At 38.6% G+C, this 15,827-nt stretch overlaps 2 protein-coding genes across 6 annotated transcripts in view; one reads left to right on the top strand and one right to left on the bottom strand.

The window, feature by feature from the left end:
* The window catches only part of supt3h (SPT3 homolog, SAGA and STAGA complex component), a 92,935-nt gene that overhangs the window by 71,836 nt on the left and 5,272 nt on the right, over positions 1–15,827 (bottom strand). For all 5 annotated transcript variants that reach the window (XR_008386846.1, XR_008386844.1, XR_008386845.1 and 2 more), the window contains exon 2: positions 15,487–15,590. Coding sequence is in view for 2 of the 5 variants with exons in the window: in XM_053633856.1 (XP_053489831.1) it covers positions 15,487–15,590 (104 nt within the window). In the remaining 3 variants the exon portion in view is untranslated. The remainder of the gene's footprint in view (positions 1–15,486; positions 15,591–15,827) is intronic.
* Positions 2,440–15,827, top strand: part of runx2a (RUNX family transcription factor 2a) — a 42,352-nt gene continuing 28,964 nt past the window's right edge. The window contains exon 1 of the mRNA XM_053633853.1: positions 2,440–2,497. Within this exon, the coding sequence (XP_053489828.1) occupies positions 2,440–2,497 (58 nt within the window). The remainder of the gene's footprint in view (positions 2,498–15,827) is intronic.

The raw sequence follows: 15,827 nt of genomic DNA, 5'->3' as shown, positions 1-15,827 counted from the left end.
TTTTTTTATATTCACAAGCTCACAGTAACAGAATCTTAGCTACTAAAGAAAAGGGGAAAGCAAATGTTCGAATAGGAATTGTACAACACTTTTGGTCTAGAAAAATGGTCCTAGAGCTCTAGAAGCACTGCTGATGAAGGACTTTTGATCGAGACAACTTGTTTCTCTAGAAACTCTGCATAATATGATACATTTTTTAATTCAGATACAACATACATATATACATATATACATATATATATATATATATATACACACACACACACACACACACATATATATATATATATATATATATATATATATATATATATATATATATATGTATATGTATGTATATATATATATGTATGTATATATATATATACACACACATATATATATATATATGTGTGTGTGTGTGTGATTTAACACTGCTGCAGTATTATATATTTATATATAAATATATATATATATATATATATAAACGTACATACATACATAAATACACACACATTATATACATGTTAAATATGATGATATAATACACAATATAATGTGAAAATTCACAATAAAGTCACAAGACAAAGACAAAAGTCACAAGGACCTTTTCAGATATATGATGGGTATTATGATATCTTTTTTAAATATCTGTATGGGTTGTTGTTTTTTTTAATATAATAAGCAGCTGATTTGATAGTTTTCCACTGTTGGAAATTTAAAAAAAAAATTTCTTTACAAATTCCTCCTATTCAGTATTGGTCTTTTTTTTTTTAATTGTTGGTAGCTTGTTAGAAAATCGATATATCATCATACATTCTACTCATGACGTGATATTGATTTTTTGATATCTGATTTTTTTTGCATATTGTCCAACCCCATACATTTGTGTGCGTGTGTGTGTGTACATGTGTGTGTGCTTAACAGAACGCTTTCCTGTCCTATATATGTATAAAAAGATGACAAAAACATCATTTTCACTGTGACGATTCAAAAATAGCATCCAAGTCTGCTTTCCTCAAAACAAATCATAAATCCAATCTGGCTGAATAATTAAACACATTCACTACAGGCACCCAGTGTGACCCTGAACCGGGGGGGAAAAAAACAAAAAAAAACATGGACATGAATTACCACAGCACATTTTTCACCTGAGCTGAAGACTATGGAGGCAGATATGAGCCACTGCCAAAGCTCCAGCCGGCGAGGTGTGTGAGACACACTGATGAATCACTGCCGCTAATTCCCACTGTGGAGAGCGCGGCAGGAGAGAGCAGGAGAAAGACAGACGTGATTTAACACTGAACCTACACCACGCTGTCACTGTGCACAGGGTCAATTATACAGCACACACACACACACACACACACACTCTCACACAGACACACAGCAAGCAGAGTGTTGAGCCATCCATTTAAAGTCCAGAGAAGCAAGCCAGAAACAGTGAATACAAATAAATATTAAGTATCTGAGTGATCGAGGAATATCAGTCATGAGTCTGAGCTGCACTTAGAAACAAGAAGGAGCTCACTGATTTAATTTACTCTTAATCATCATCAGAGAGAATCAGGATTCTGTAAACTCTAGCAAAGTGAGTGAGAGCGAGAGGGAGAGAGAGAGAGAGAGCGACTGAGTGAGTGAGTGAGTGAGTGAGTAAGTAAGAGCACGAGAGGGAGGAAAAAACTCTGCATGTGCTCAGTGCTGCAAATGAGATGAAGCTCTGTTGAAAAGTCGAGAGCTCCAGCCCCTTCCTCACGGAGCCGGAGCTCATTCTTCCCTGTGGATGTGTAGAAGAAACGTTGAACTGCTGACGGGACGAGGGGAAAAAAGAAAAGAGAGAAAAAAAAAAAAAAACACAGCACGAGCGAAAGGAGGACGATAGAGGCTGTCTCAGTCTACTTTTGTGCTCTGATGTCACAAACACATGACCCAGCCTCTCCAGTAACAGCCCACAAGGAGGGGGGAAAAAGTGTGTTTGAAAGCATACACGTTTTTTGGATGGTGAGAATGTTTCATTCCCCTCACAAACAACCACAGAACCACAAGTGCGGTGCGATCGCTTTGCCCAGGACGAGCGCAGGGAGCCACTGGGGCGTAAATGGTTAATCGGCACGGGTCAACCCCACTCCCAGAGACCCGACAAGTCAGTAAGTACGCTCTAACCACACTCGTATCGGCTTCATTCTGCTCCATCCAATATCTGTGCTGTGTGTGCTTTACTCTCTCACATTCTCTCACACGCTCTCTCTCTTTTGCTCTCTCTCTCTCTGCTCTCTGACATGTGGCAAAACACACATAGTGTGCACTAGTGTAGTGAGCGCTTCATTAATTACATGTAAGGCTTGCTGAGCGTTTTTTCCATATGCCCTGATATGGTTTGTGCTCTCAGTTTAGCACCTCAAGGGTCACGGCGACCTCGAAAGGAGACGTTATCTGGCGAGGATATAACCAAGTGTGGCGATGGCATCTAACAGCCTTTTCAGCTCGGTCACCCCGTGTCAGCAAAACTTCTTCTGGGGTAAGTGCTGTAAGCAAAATTCTTTTCATTTGCGCATGCTGTGGGTCAGGCGTGGGTCATTCGGAAGCCACCTCGGCAAAATGCACCAGCTCCAGGTCAATAAGCAGTCACACACACACTTGCACACACACACACACACTTCATCAACTATGAGGCGTAGGTCACGATGCTCGATGCAGGAGAATCACTTCACGAGAGTGAATATGTGCTGTGTTTACTTTTGCAAACATGCTAAGAAGCTGACATGTTTGTAGAACTTAAAACTATATTTGTGGAATGATGATGGAGAGCAAAAAAAAAAAAAAAATGGCTTCGAACATGTAAACAGTGACTCCTTTTCAATTTTCAGGCCGGCATTAAAACAAGATGTGGAAGAATGGGTTTAGATGGGACTCTGGGAGCAGGAGTGTGCTGTACGCATGAGGGTTGAAATCGATTCACCGGCAGAAACTTTGATGCGACCTGAATGCTTTGCAGTTCTCAGATGCATAGGAACGAATTTCTTAGACATGAATGCAGTCCTACAAAGCTTTTCTCCCCCCAACCCCCCCTTAAGAGTTTAGTTTTGACTTTAAACACGAACAGGAAGCTGACTTCAGAAATACATTTTTAAAAAACTGTCTTTAAATGGGGCTTTTTGTTAAAAGAGGAGAGAAACGTGCTATAAAAGTTTCGCGGACTGTTTTTTAAGAACTCGAGGCCAGCGAGACAGGACGGCCGTGAAGGTGACGGATGAAAGACCGCACGCGAAAAACAAAATATATGCAAAGCGTATTTGAATACCACAACATTTAAAAATATACTAATATACGCAAAATGTAAAGCAAAACTATATGAAGTCATCGAGGCGATATCCACGGCCGGGACGCCGATAGACCAAAAATAGCCGAGTTAAAAATATCAACTTAAATTAGAACCAGCAGTGTTTGTAGAAGTTTATAATGAAATGCTGTACTTACAGAAGTTTCAGTATAAGGCTTCTCATAATTGGGAAATGATAGGCTTGTCCAGCAGGAATGCTCAGCGCTGATACTGCCACTGAGACACACAGTGGGTTTGTCATCACTGTCTGCGTACACCGACGCTTTAAACGCCGTGTCTCGGAAAAACACGACATGAGCCACGAAAGCTCATGTTCAGACTCTTTAATAGGTAAACGAATACATAAATGGACGTGAAGGTATTATTTCCCCAATAGGTACATCATTTCACTGCTCTCTGTTTGCTGGTTTATCGTCAGTGCTAATATTTAATATTTATTCATTATGACACGGCGACAACATGATAATTCAACCTGACCTCAGTCCAATTTCCTTTCCAAGAATCATCAGGGGAAACGAAATGTATTCGACTGCAAAACTGAACAAAAGAGTAAACAACTGAAAGTTTAGTAAACGTTCATTTAAAGTGTATGTGGTAAAAGATACACAGGTCTTAGAAGGCAAGCCTGTGTGCATGTGGTGTTAAACTCCCATTTCTTCAGCATCACTAATCAATTACTAGCGTGTTACACTGCTCACGGGTCCATGTGCTTCTCATTTCATGAGCACGGTGGTCCTGCAGGCTGAGCAGTGAGGGTTAATGGCGTTAATTAGTTAATACAACTTTGCCTTTGCACTGAAAAGCGATGTTAATGGACTCGACCAGCCTGGAGAGAGTGGTGAGGCCTGTAGGTGGTAAAAATGAATGAAGTCACGGGTATACATTTTTGCGAGCATTTTTTTTTTTTTTTTAAGTATTAAAACCTATTCACGTTTACGCAAACAGGCTTCATCGGCATTTAGTTTGACTACCAGGTTGAAGCAATGTCCAGAGACTAATTAGGGGTCTTTAACACACTATTATTTTTAAGTGTTGTACATCTGCTCGCTGACGTTTCGCCTCAACCGCAATCTTACGTGTGTAATGCTGTGTGTATTTACTCTGCTTCACTGCGTATCAACACGTTCATTTCACACGGTCAGGACAAATACCTCATCATGTACCATTTACTTTAGTGAGTCGGTGAAATTCCCAAATACAGCTTCTATTGTTCTAGCAGAAGGTTTGAAATATTTTTTTACTAACTAGAGCAAAAAAAAAAAAAATGTAGACGCATCAGAGCACGTCTCCGAGCGTGTGGATTCGCCAAATAAAGAGGGCAGATATGTGTAATCACCGAGAGGCGTTCAGACGATTTCAATCAAACCGAAGGAAAAGTGGGATATGGAGTACGAGTCTGAGAGCATGCATGCCACAAAAAACCACATGGTAAATAGAAGGGCTGTAAGAAAAATGAGCGAGCTCTTCAAAGGACTGGGAAGTAATTTGATATGGACACTGTTGGATAAGGAAGCTTTTTTAGCCCGATACAGCCAGATGACTTCAAAGTGCCATGTCTCGCCCGCAAGTCAGGAAGAAGATGCAGAAAGATGGATCGTCGGATCAGAAACAAAACATGCAAACATCAACGATTAGAACTGACAAATAAATGACGCTGAAACTGCAACATTAAGCCTACGAACAAACTGAATGCTTTCGTGTGGCTCGGGTGGCCCGGGGGTGTTGATTTCCTTTCCTGACAATCAGCATTACTATGAAAGGCAAGAATGATTACGCTCTAAAACCATAGACATGCCTTCTATGCTGTAATAATGAAGCATATTCACACAGATCCTCTTTTTAATCGTTCTCATTATACACATCCTTGCACACCTGACTTCATTAACCTTAAACAAATCAGACTAAAATTCAACATCGATCTAATAATAAACACACAGAAAAAAAGAAAAAAAAGACTCACATCTCATTCAAAATGTTATGAACGTCAAAATAATGTCATACTGTTCACTCGAGTGATAAACATTTCTTTTGTGGAAAGCACGCACTGTGGAGTGTGTCTGTCGTCTTTCTCCACATGACAAAGGGAGGCATTGAGATCTTTTGCGAAAAGCTTCTGAGAAAATAATCAAACACTTAACCATAGACCCAGGCTCTGCCAAACACAACATTAAAACTGGGAAACAATAAATAGTCCCATAACACGAAAAGAAAAAAAAACAAAAAAAACCTTTTGTTACATAGGAACCCAGTCAACAAACCATCATAGTGGCCACAAAGCCGGCCCAGCCCGCTCTCGCTCTGACGCAGCGCTGTGTAATAAGCGCGCGGACGCACGATACAGCGCCGGAGAAGATCTACTAATAGGATGTTGATGGAAATGCATTTTAGAAGAAGCTTTAGAGTTAAGAGTGCAGCAGCTTAGGCAAATTCTTACATTAACTAATTGCTCCCTAAGCCATATGGCACGATACCCATCTGCAAAATGAATCATAGAGACATCACATCAGAAAAGTGTGGAGTGTAAAAAGCAGCAAGACATGCATATGATTTACTCCATAATGTCTTCATTCACAAACGTTTTCATTCACAAGCTTTTTTTTTCCATCTGCTGACAAAGCAATCTCAGCATAAATCATGATGTAAAAATAAATATTATTTTTGATTCGTCAGTGAAAAAAAAAAAAATGAGCAGGGTTCAATCTGAAAGACTTTAGGAGTCTTAAGTCATTTACCTCATCTCATATTTCTTTTCAAGGGACTATTTGGAAGAAGGAAAGGATACAGCTAAAGAAACATATACTGCATAAACAGGATAATTGAAAGCCCAACATGCGTTCTTTAAATGTACCTTGGTACGGCTTCAATTACCAGGCAGTGTGCGGAGGCTTCGGGGCAGTTTTTCGAGAGGAAAATATTTAATGTTCAGATAAGTGGACTTTGACTCCGGATGGCTGTTTTGACTCTACCATAATGAAGCGAGTCCATGACTACAGAGGCTACACGCTTAACAAGGCTCTACCTGTTCTACCCAACACCGGCAACAGCCAAAGCCAGCGTGCTCTATTGATTTAACCTCAGCTGGAATGCGGGATTTTCTTTGACTAGGGCATTACTTTAAAATATTTATAATACGATACACACAAGGGCTATAAGGAAAAACAGAATGTAAAAATGCGAGGCACGAGCCGGGCCGGCGGAGGAGAGGAGAGGAGCGGATGCACTGGCAGCGACTCTCATCACTGCTTTATCCTTCGAGCCGTGGCTCCGAAATTCCCCACAAGGGAAATCTAGTGTTTTCAAATGGGCCAGTGCAATGCTTTATTTCCTCTTAAAAATGTACATTTTGATATCTAAACAATAAGAGAGAAGCTGGGAATCCAACAGTATGTCTGATTCTCTAGCATACCGCTCGCTCTGTGCGGAAAAAGCGCGTTTTTACAGTGCTTTCATAAGAGATTAATATCTGAATATAATACAGACTTCAAATCTCTTCCCATCATTGAAGACGAATAAACTTTCTCTAAATAAATGCGAAGCATCAAATCTGCATCCGTCCAGATCCGTTCAGAAAAAGAAGAAGCGAAGATGGGAAAGAGAAGTGGATGAAAGCCAATCGAGTAAATGAGACAACATAATAGACAATCTCCCTGCGTAACAACACACGCATCAGAGCCATGCAACATGCACAAACACACACCTTCTCAGTGCAAAACAAACCATTAGCACTAAATAACAATACAGCTCCCATCAACCTGCCATGGTAGTCTGACCACAACCATTAGCCTATGCAAGCAAGACACACACCTGTGAGAATCACATTACCGCTCTGAGAGAAACGTACAGGTATGACACATGCGGTGTGTCCGTTTCAGCAGTATCCCATTCCCGGCTTGTGTTTCAGCTGCTTTCATGCCGCAATGCAATCACTTTGGCTTGCTACACAGCGAAATCTCAGGAGGATTTGATCAGTTTTTGGATGGTCATTGTACTGAAAAACTCGACTTGTGGCTTGAAATAAATCATTAAACCATCCTCATATATAAACTGTTGAGTGAATACACAATATCAATTCAATTCCGTTTGATTTGAATAGCACTTTTAACAATGGACCTCGTCCCAAAGCAGATTTACAGAAATATAGATATTCAGGATATAGATTTCATACGTATGAATTTATCCCTAATGAGCAAGCCAGAGGTGACTGTGGCAAAGAAAAAATCCATGCCTTTTATAGTAGATAATGAAAAACCCCATATATACATACATATACATTGTATACATACAGACATATACATACACACACATATATATGTGCGTGTGTATATGCATTTTATATATATATATATATATATATATATATATATATATATATATATATATATATATATATATATATATACACACATACATATATACATATATACATATATATACACACACACATGCATACATAAATTTCAATACCAGAATCTGTGATAAAGCCAGTGTTCAAGCCCAGAGCAGAAAAACAGTGGCTGTGTCTGTGCTATTAAGTATTAACTCTACATCTGGCTCTGTTGTCAACAATGCTGTTTTTCTGATTCGAACGCATGTTGACTCATCCTGTGACGGCATTCAGGAGGGCGCTATAGTTACTGCAGCTCCTGTTTCATTGTCTGGTGTGTTTACTGTAAGCCCAAGCTACTCGTAAAAGTCGTTTCGGGATATCAGTGGATTCTTTGGGGTAGTGACAGCTCATCATCAGTCTAATGCAAAATTTATCAGTCATACCCCCTCGGCGAGGTTGGCTCTGTCAAACCTCCGTGGCTTTAAATATGTATTAGAGGTCCAAAGACAAATCCTCTAAGTTGTTGTTTTCCCCAGCAAAATGAAGGGAAGTATTTGAGTTCACTCGAAGGAAGCAATTCTGAAGAAAACAATAGGGCGAAGAAAAAAAAGCATGAGCTGCTTTTAACGACTTCACAGTTTAAGCTGTCGTTTTGCTGACAAAGACAACTGAACACATTCTTTTGACTCCCCACCCCCACCCCCCCCACCGCTAAATATTAACGTTACCTATTAATAAACATGATTTCCTCAAATAAGATATGAAGACTGCTCCAAATTAGAAGAGGTGCAACCAGAACGAAAAGGCAAGCGTTCAGAAAGTCTAGACACAGAGAGCGCAAAATTTCTGTTGTAGGATCATTTGGATTTTTTTTTTTTAAATATTTATGTGCTAGACTTAGAATATTCCTATACCGACATTCAAAAACAACCTTTATAACCTTTGTATGACAATTCACTCACAGCATTTTTAGACTAAAAGGTCCTAGAAAGCAAAATTCTGAGTCTAATGATCTACTCATGGAGCATGTGTGTATGTCTGTCTAACAGCAGCTTTATTATTTTAAAGTCAGGTGATTAGTCATTAATTCCCCAGACATATTTACATTTTTTTTAGCGCAGTTCAAAGTGAACAATGAAACTTTCTACACTTGTTTCACATTTTGCTATGAAAGCAAATTTGACCATTTGCGTATTCAGGATTTGTCCAGGATGTTTTAGCAGCAGAAGTGTAAGCTTGAGCTTAATTTGAGTCTAACATCATAAAACCAAGCACACACAAGCATTTAGAGACTTGTTGGTTCATTATGTAATACAATTACTAATAATAATAGTAATACCAAATACATTTATCAGGAACAGTATGTACATTTTAAAATTCAATAGACAGTATCCAGATCCAGGATCAGCACAAATCCACATACGAGTGTGTATAAGGTCTGTGGACATTATGTTCATCAAAATGGGAAAACAAGGAAACCAATTTTTTTCCCCCTTCTGTTAAGGATTTGTACTCTGAAACCTTATTAGTTTTTTCATAAATGATATGATATCATGATGTGCAGAAATAACCACTAGTCTGACACAAATTGGTGCTAGATTAAGTATGTTGAGAGATGAATATCCTAAGATTCTGTATTGAAAACAACAAATTTGTTAAAAGTGAATATACAGGACTGTGCAAAGGTCTTAGGCACATACAAAGAAATGGTGTAGAGCAAAGATGCCTTCAAAATAATGAAATTAAATGTTTCTCCATTAAAAAAAAATACTATAAAGAGCAGTCAACAGTAATAATTGAAACAAAGGCAGTATTTGGTGAGGGGGAAAAAATTAGTCTCATAGAATTAGAATTAGTGCAGTTTTATAAGGAAATGAGCTATAGGTTTTATTGAGCATCTTCTGGAGACTTTGACTGTCGCACTTGCTTCTTATTTTTGCAGCAAAACCCAGCAGCCTTCATTGTGTTTTTTTTGCCTGAAAAGTCGTCTTAATATGCTGCTTAATATGCTGCTTTCTTTACTGACATACAAACAATTAATTTTGTGCTGGAAAACTAATGTTTGGGAACCAAAAATGTTTTTGTACTGACTTGATAATGTAGAAGTCATAAAATAAAAATCAATAGCAAAGATTTTATTAAAAACAAATAGGATGCCTAAGACTTTCGCACAGTACTGTATGTCTGACACAGAGTTAGCCATAGCTCATGCTGTTAATGAGGTAAAATTTAGAAACCACAAAATTGGGTGCTGGTGTTGCAGTTAAGGTTTATTGTGGCAGCACGATTTTTACTACACATTTCACATTTCTATAGTGAAACAAAGCAACATTACAGTAGCCTAAATAAGAGTTATTGTTTAAAACAGTGTCCCTGAAATGAACATTATAAATATACATATGAGGTCGTTGTTGTTGTTTTTTTTTCATTTATACACACCTCTACACAAATGTCTAAAAGTTCTCAAAACGGAATAAATAAATAAATAAATAAATAAATAAATAAAACATCAGAGTGGTGTGTTTGTCACTGTGGATTTCCCAGCAGAAACACTGCAGTAAACAAATAATAGTGATGAGAGGCTCTATTCAGTCCCCAAATTACAGTCTGGTTAAGTGGAGACTGTGTGTGTGCCAACTCATTATTGCTGCTCACTTCCAAAGGGACTCGTCTCCATCCTGGTTTAGGAAAACATTTAAGGGGTCTTGGAAATTAAAGAAGGCTTTATGAGTGTAGAAGCCCAGGAGACAGTGTACGGAATTAAGCACATGCCCACAGGGTGCCAAAACTTTAACCGATGATGTGGGAGGGCAACGGCTAAGCGCCGTACTACATGTTCATTAATGCATGTGAATTGCTTTTTAATTACTCTCATGGGCTACCTAATTATTGTGATGATTATGATAAAGAATATGACCTTATTAATACTTCAGAATAAAAACTGGCAGTTATAATGCAATTTAAGAGTTTTATGTTACAAGTTTCTATTTGACTTCATGCATGTGAAACATGAAGTTACAGGACATACAAGTCATCTTCAATCACATTCCTTCAATAGTGATAGCACTGGCTTATACCTGTAATGGTGCAGACCGAATATTTCACAGTTCATAGGTATATGTGTATATGTGTGTGTGTGGCATCAGTGGTTACAGTATGTCCCACTGAGGTGTAAGTGTGTGTGTGTTTGTGTGCGCTCAGGAAAGAGCCCGGCTCTGGCCTCATTTGACACACAGGCCTTCTAAACAGCCTTTGGGTGTAGTAACAGCTGAGTTCTACCCATAGCAACTAGTCACAGATATGCAAAAGCACAAACACTTTTGTACTTCATTTAACAGAAAAAAACAAAACAAAACCAAACCACAAATACGGAGAGAAAATACACCAGGAACTAGAAAATAGTTCAGGAACCTTGGCTTTCCACTTCAACACAGTAAAAGACGTATAAGCTAAACTTTAAATTTCACTCTTAACCTTTATTAATAAGCACGTAGGTGTTCATTTTAGAATTGAGAAAATGTCATATTTTTGGTGCATTATATTAATCATTGGAAAGCTTTAGCAGTCATTACTCGGGTTATTGTAAAGTGACAGCTATAATAATAACTGATAAACAAGCATCTCTATGAAAAAGGCTTTTTTTTGTATATAACGTATAAAAATTTTAAAAAGGTAGAATCATTTTAACTAAAGGGATAAAGCGAAGAGGGCCATACTAACATTTCAGCACCTACTTCTACTGTATAGTTCAGTTACCACAGTGTTTATCTAAACGTCCTAGTAGCTTTTTTCAGCTAGAAGCATTTCAGATATGAACGAGCAACAGAACACAGAAAGAAATGCTAGACAACCTCAAGCCCACAAATATGCTGTTGTGGGTTTGGGCAGGGTGTACAAATACCATAGTATTAACACCATGCCACAAATAAATATAGCAAAATAAATATTTGTACCAAGTTTGCCTGCTGCAAAATTGTACATAAACTTAAAAAAAAGGATAGTTTCAGGTATTTTAGTCTAGCGGTATTGTCGTAACTTCAGGTTTGAGAAAATACCGCAAAACTGCTGATGTGCAGAGACGTGTCCATCAGTGTTAGAGACCTGAAGCCACAAAAATGTCATTTCACTATTTTATACAACTGGTACAGCACTGATGAGCTACTGAGCTTATATTAAGCTTTCTCAGAGAGGCACTTAGACTGGGGAAGAGGTAATGATACGCTGTCGGTCTTTATTGGCTAAATTCCCTTTTTTCCCTCCAAAATCTGGTACGGGAAAAAAATGTTGTCTACATTTAGACCAGGTACAATATTAGGTTAAAAAAAAAAAAAAAGAATTAGATCTTAAAAATTATTATTCTGGGTTTTTTTTTTTTGGTCACTTTGATAACATTTTATAAATCTTCATAAATCAATATGGTCTTCTTTAATAAATAATACCCTTTACATTCACTTTTCACACTGCTTAAGTAAGGAATGAAACACAATGGGCCATGCTATTATAGGAAAATAATCAAAGACACAGTGGCTACCACATCTAAGTGGATTATTTTCCTATAACTGCACACCCTGAGGTGTTTTATTCCTATTATACCACAACATTTTGCAATTGCTAACAAATGTTTATTTATTGACACGTATAAGAATGACACATTGGACTTTTTATGCCTTTATATGCCGTTACATTTCAAGGTTTTGGCATCAGTGAAACTTCCTGTTATCACTTACATTAGAACAGCTATAAACGGTCGTCCCCTGACCAGCCTCTGTTTTTTGTCTTTCTTGGCATCAAAAAGACAAAAAAAAATACATGCAGCTTGTCATTTTACCAAGAAATCCCAAAGCCCCTCATCCCGTTACAGCTAAAGTTACAGCTTTACCTCTGACTGCTACAAAGCGCTGACACTGGAGTCTCCTTCCACAATTACACATAAATCGCCACATAAAAGTCCCTGTCTAAGCTGTTTCTATAGAAATAAATAATATATTAGAATGAATGCACTAACAGAAACCTGATTTGCTTTGCTGTCTGGACCGATTGTCTGAGCTGCTATTATAGAAAACGAATCAACACCTCCTGACTACTTAGCATTGAGAATTCACTCATTTTAGAAATGGACAAAAATCAGCAATAAGTCAAACTTCTGAAGCCAATCGCTTTCAATGGCACACGAGCATCTTATATTGAAGCCACAATTCAGTAATCTGCCATTATGTAAAGCTAACAAAGTCATCAATCATACAGGCTCCTGCGTACTTTATATCTGTACAATAAATGTATTTAAACAGTGCGAGTAATTCAGGGAAAAGATGTAGGCGAGTCAAGTCCACAAACAAAGGAAAAGCTGAACGTTGGCCATATTCAACTGTCTGTGTTATGCTTAGCACCTTATGCGTGTAGTATGGAATTTTCCGGTCCAAAGAAAGCACTTTTTAGTGCGGATCAGAGTATTAAATGTCAGGATGATTAGGAGTGGAAGGAGGGGAAAGCTTTTTAATCCTTTTTTTTTTTTTTGAACAAATGGGAGAGTCGGACGTGAGCGGCCTCTCGGTTTGAACGCATGCATGGGAACAGATAGAGAGACGAAACGGCAGAGTTATTTCATACGTGAGTGACAAAAGTGATCATTGGCCCCCTTCCTAAGAAAACACAACTCGACACTGGGCTCCTTTAGCTTTGACTGTCAAATGATCAACACGCAACAGCACTTAACTGAGAATTAAGGGCGCTGCTTTTCCTACTCTGACTAGATCATTACACTTGAATGCAAGCAGGAGTGAATTCCCAGAATAATCCAGGCAAATGTGTAACATAAGATTTGCAGCCATGCTGTACATGTACATTTTATCTTTCAGTGTCTTCCTCTAGAAATGACTGAGTGCAGTCAATCCAGTGATAGTCCTAATGGATGTCCGAGATGGACAGCATTGCCCTTTTTATCAGCAAAACAATGCTGAAATGCTGATATGATCATGAAAAGAGGAAACAGTGAGGAAAATCGGTTAGATCGCTGGGACAGTAGCCTCGGTTTTCTTTTAAGGGCCATGTTTCAGTTCCATTTCTTCTCACATGAACCACAGCACTTCCTGCCATTTATAAGTACAAGTGATCTCAATTAAGGACCTCCATGAAGGCAGGAGGCGGCAGACAGTCATGGCAACGAGAGCCAGAGGAAACCGTCTTTACATTTTCCTCCCTCAGCGCTCCAGACGCTGTCGAGAAATGAAAAAAAAACACACACATGCTCCGAAAACGTGCCTGTTTTACAGTACGCAGACATAAATGTCAGAATCACGCAGTTTACTAGCGTCACTCTGACTGACTGGTGTTCAGAAAGACGCACCAGTGCAGAGTTATTAGTGCGCGGTGGAAAAAAAACATGATGAATACAGGAAAGAGAAGGATAGCTGTGCCAGAGGAATACCATTGTAATACAATGTCAAGAAAACTGTTTGAGACACAATAATTATATTTGCTGTATTAAATCAACTTTAATTGTCTTGCGAAATTTCGGATTGCAAAATGAGATCTCAAGAACTGAGAGCTTATGGGGGGGTGTTAAAAAATAGGTTTGAGCAGTATGTGGTGTGATTTCACGAGCACATGCTGTAGACATGCTATCGAGCAGTAATGCATAAGGTCTTAGAAGTGAATGCTTAAACTGAAATTATCACTTTTATTTGTCATGAATATTTTTTTTTTAAACTAAGCTTGAGCTAACCATAAGCTTTGAGTCTTATATAGAGGAATCTGGTTTACAAGCCTAATGATATACAATTACATGCATTACTAACTGCAACTAATTGATAAAGATCTTGGTGCATAAGGACGTTACCATGAAACTAAAGTTACAAAAAAAACAGATGATGATTTTCATTTTTTTCTTTTTTTAAATGTTGAAACAGAAAATAAACGAACACTGACTGGCGTTCTTGTTAGAACAAGCCTCAAAACTGACTACACAAGCAAATCAGGGTGTATTTTCCTAAAAGGAAAGAAAATACATTGTGGGAAAATGATTTAAAATACGTATGAGATGTTCTGCTTCAAGTGTATTGTTTCTGTTTATCTGCCATTTCCGAGAACAATAAAGGTCTCCCCAGGTGAGGCTCACTGGCAATACGGCATGGATAAATTTCACTGTGGCTTCACCAACCACAATCGCTCTGTTGGAAAAAAAATGGTCTGGATTGCAGCAGAAATTCAGTTTTTGAGTCTCTTGTATAATTGGTATAATTGAAGACTGGCCTCAAATGACTTCAAGTTCAACTTGAATTCCTGCACACAGACTTAATGGAGCAATTCATCAACTCCCATTCGCTAAAGTGACATATAAATCAGTTAACATGAAGTGATATTTGCAAAACATTAATATTTCAATATGATGAACAGCAAGTCAAGGCCTATTCGTATTCCCTTCACTGAATCTGAGCTTTGTATGCATATTCTTTATTACAGTAGTGATGAACATAGTGTCTGAGGCTAATTGGCTTCTCGATGGTGCAGAAAGTTGGACGCATCCGAGACATTGAGGTTTGGTGAACAGTGTGAGGATTTCTCACATCTGACATACCCTCATATCCGAAATAACTGGTTGCGTTTGAACTCTCGATCATCACGATGACGAGTGAGAGTAGAATACACATCAGAAAGAGCGCATGAAAGGATGCGTAATGCGTGTGCGCGTGTTTGAAAAGAGGAAGCCACTGATATGTTTATGTTGCGCCGAGCACGCCAGCTCCGTTGTGATATTTAGGGACTGTAAAATGAGAAGTTCCTGAGCAGCAGGGTGAACCGTGAGTGTGAAACGGGTAGATGGGTAAAAGTCTGATCTACTCACATCATGCTCTGCAGCTCTGGGATGAAGCTGATGGGTTTTCCGGATCCTCTCGCTGCCAGTGAGGTGCTGCTGGCTGCCATGGGGCTCGCAGCACTGTTGCTCATCTGTTACACACACACAAAACGCAGGGCTCATTTGACCGTATGCGCCATCAAAGCCTGAGGCAATTATAAACCCACTTCACAAAGAAAACGTTTCCTGATGATCAGAAAGGAGGGGAAAAAAACACACCACATGAGACGGAACCTGAACCATTACAAAAGACAGTTTTAAAAGTTTTATAATGGAAAGAACGCCAAAGTGTCACAGTGAGAACAGATCAGCAGAGCTAATTTGAAATA

Source organism: Ictalurus furcatus, chromosome 9, assembly GCF_023375685.1.
Source record: "Ictalurus furcatus strain D&B chromosome 9, Billie_1.0, whole genome shotgun sequence".
Taxonomy (NCBI): Eukaryota; Metazoa; Chordata; class Actinopteri; order Siluriformes; family Ictaluridae; genus Ictalurus; species Ictalurus furcatus.
Note: the sequence above shows the minus strand (reverse complement) of the source record. Positions and strands in the feature narration are given on the sequence as shown.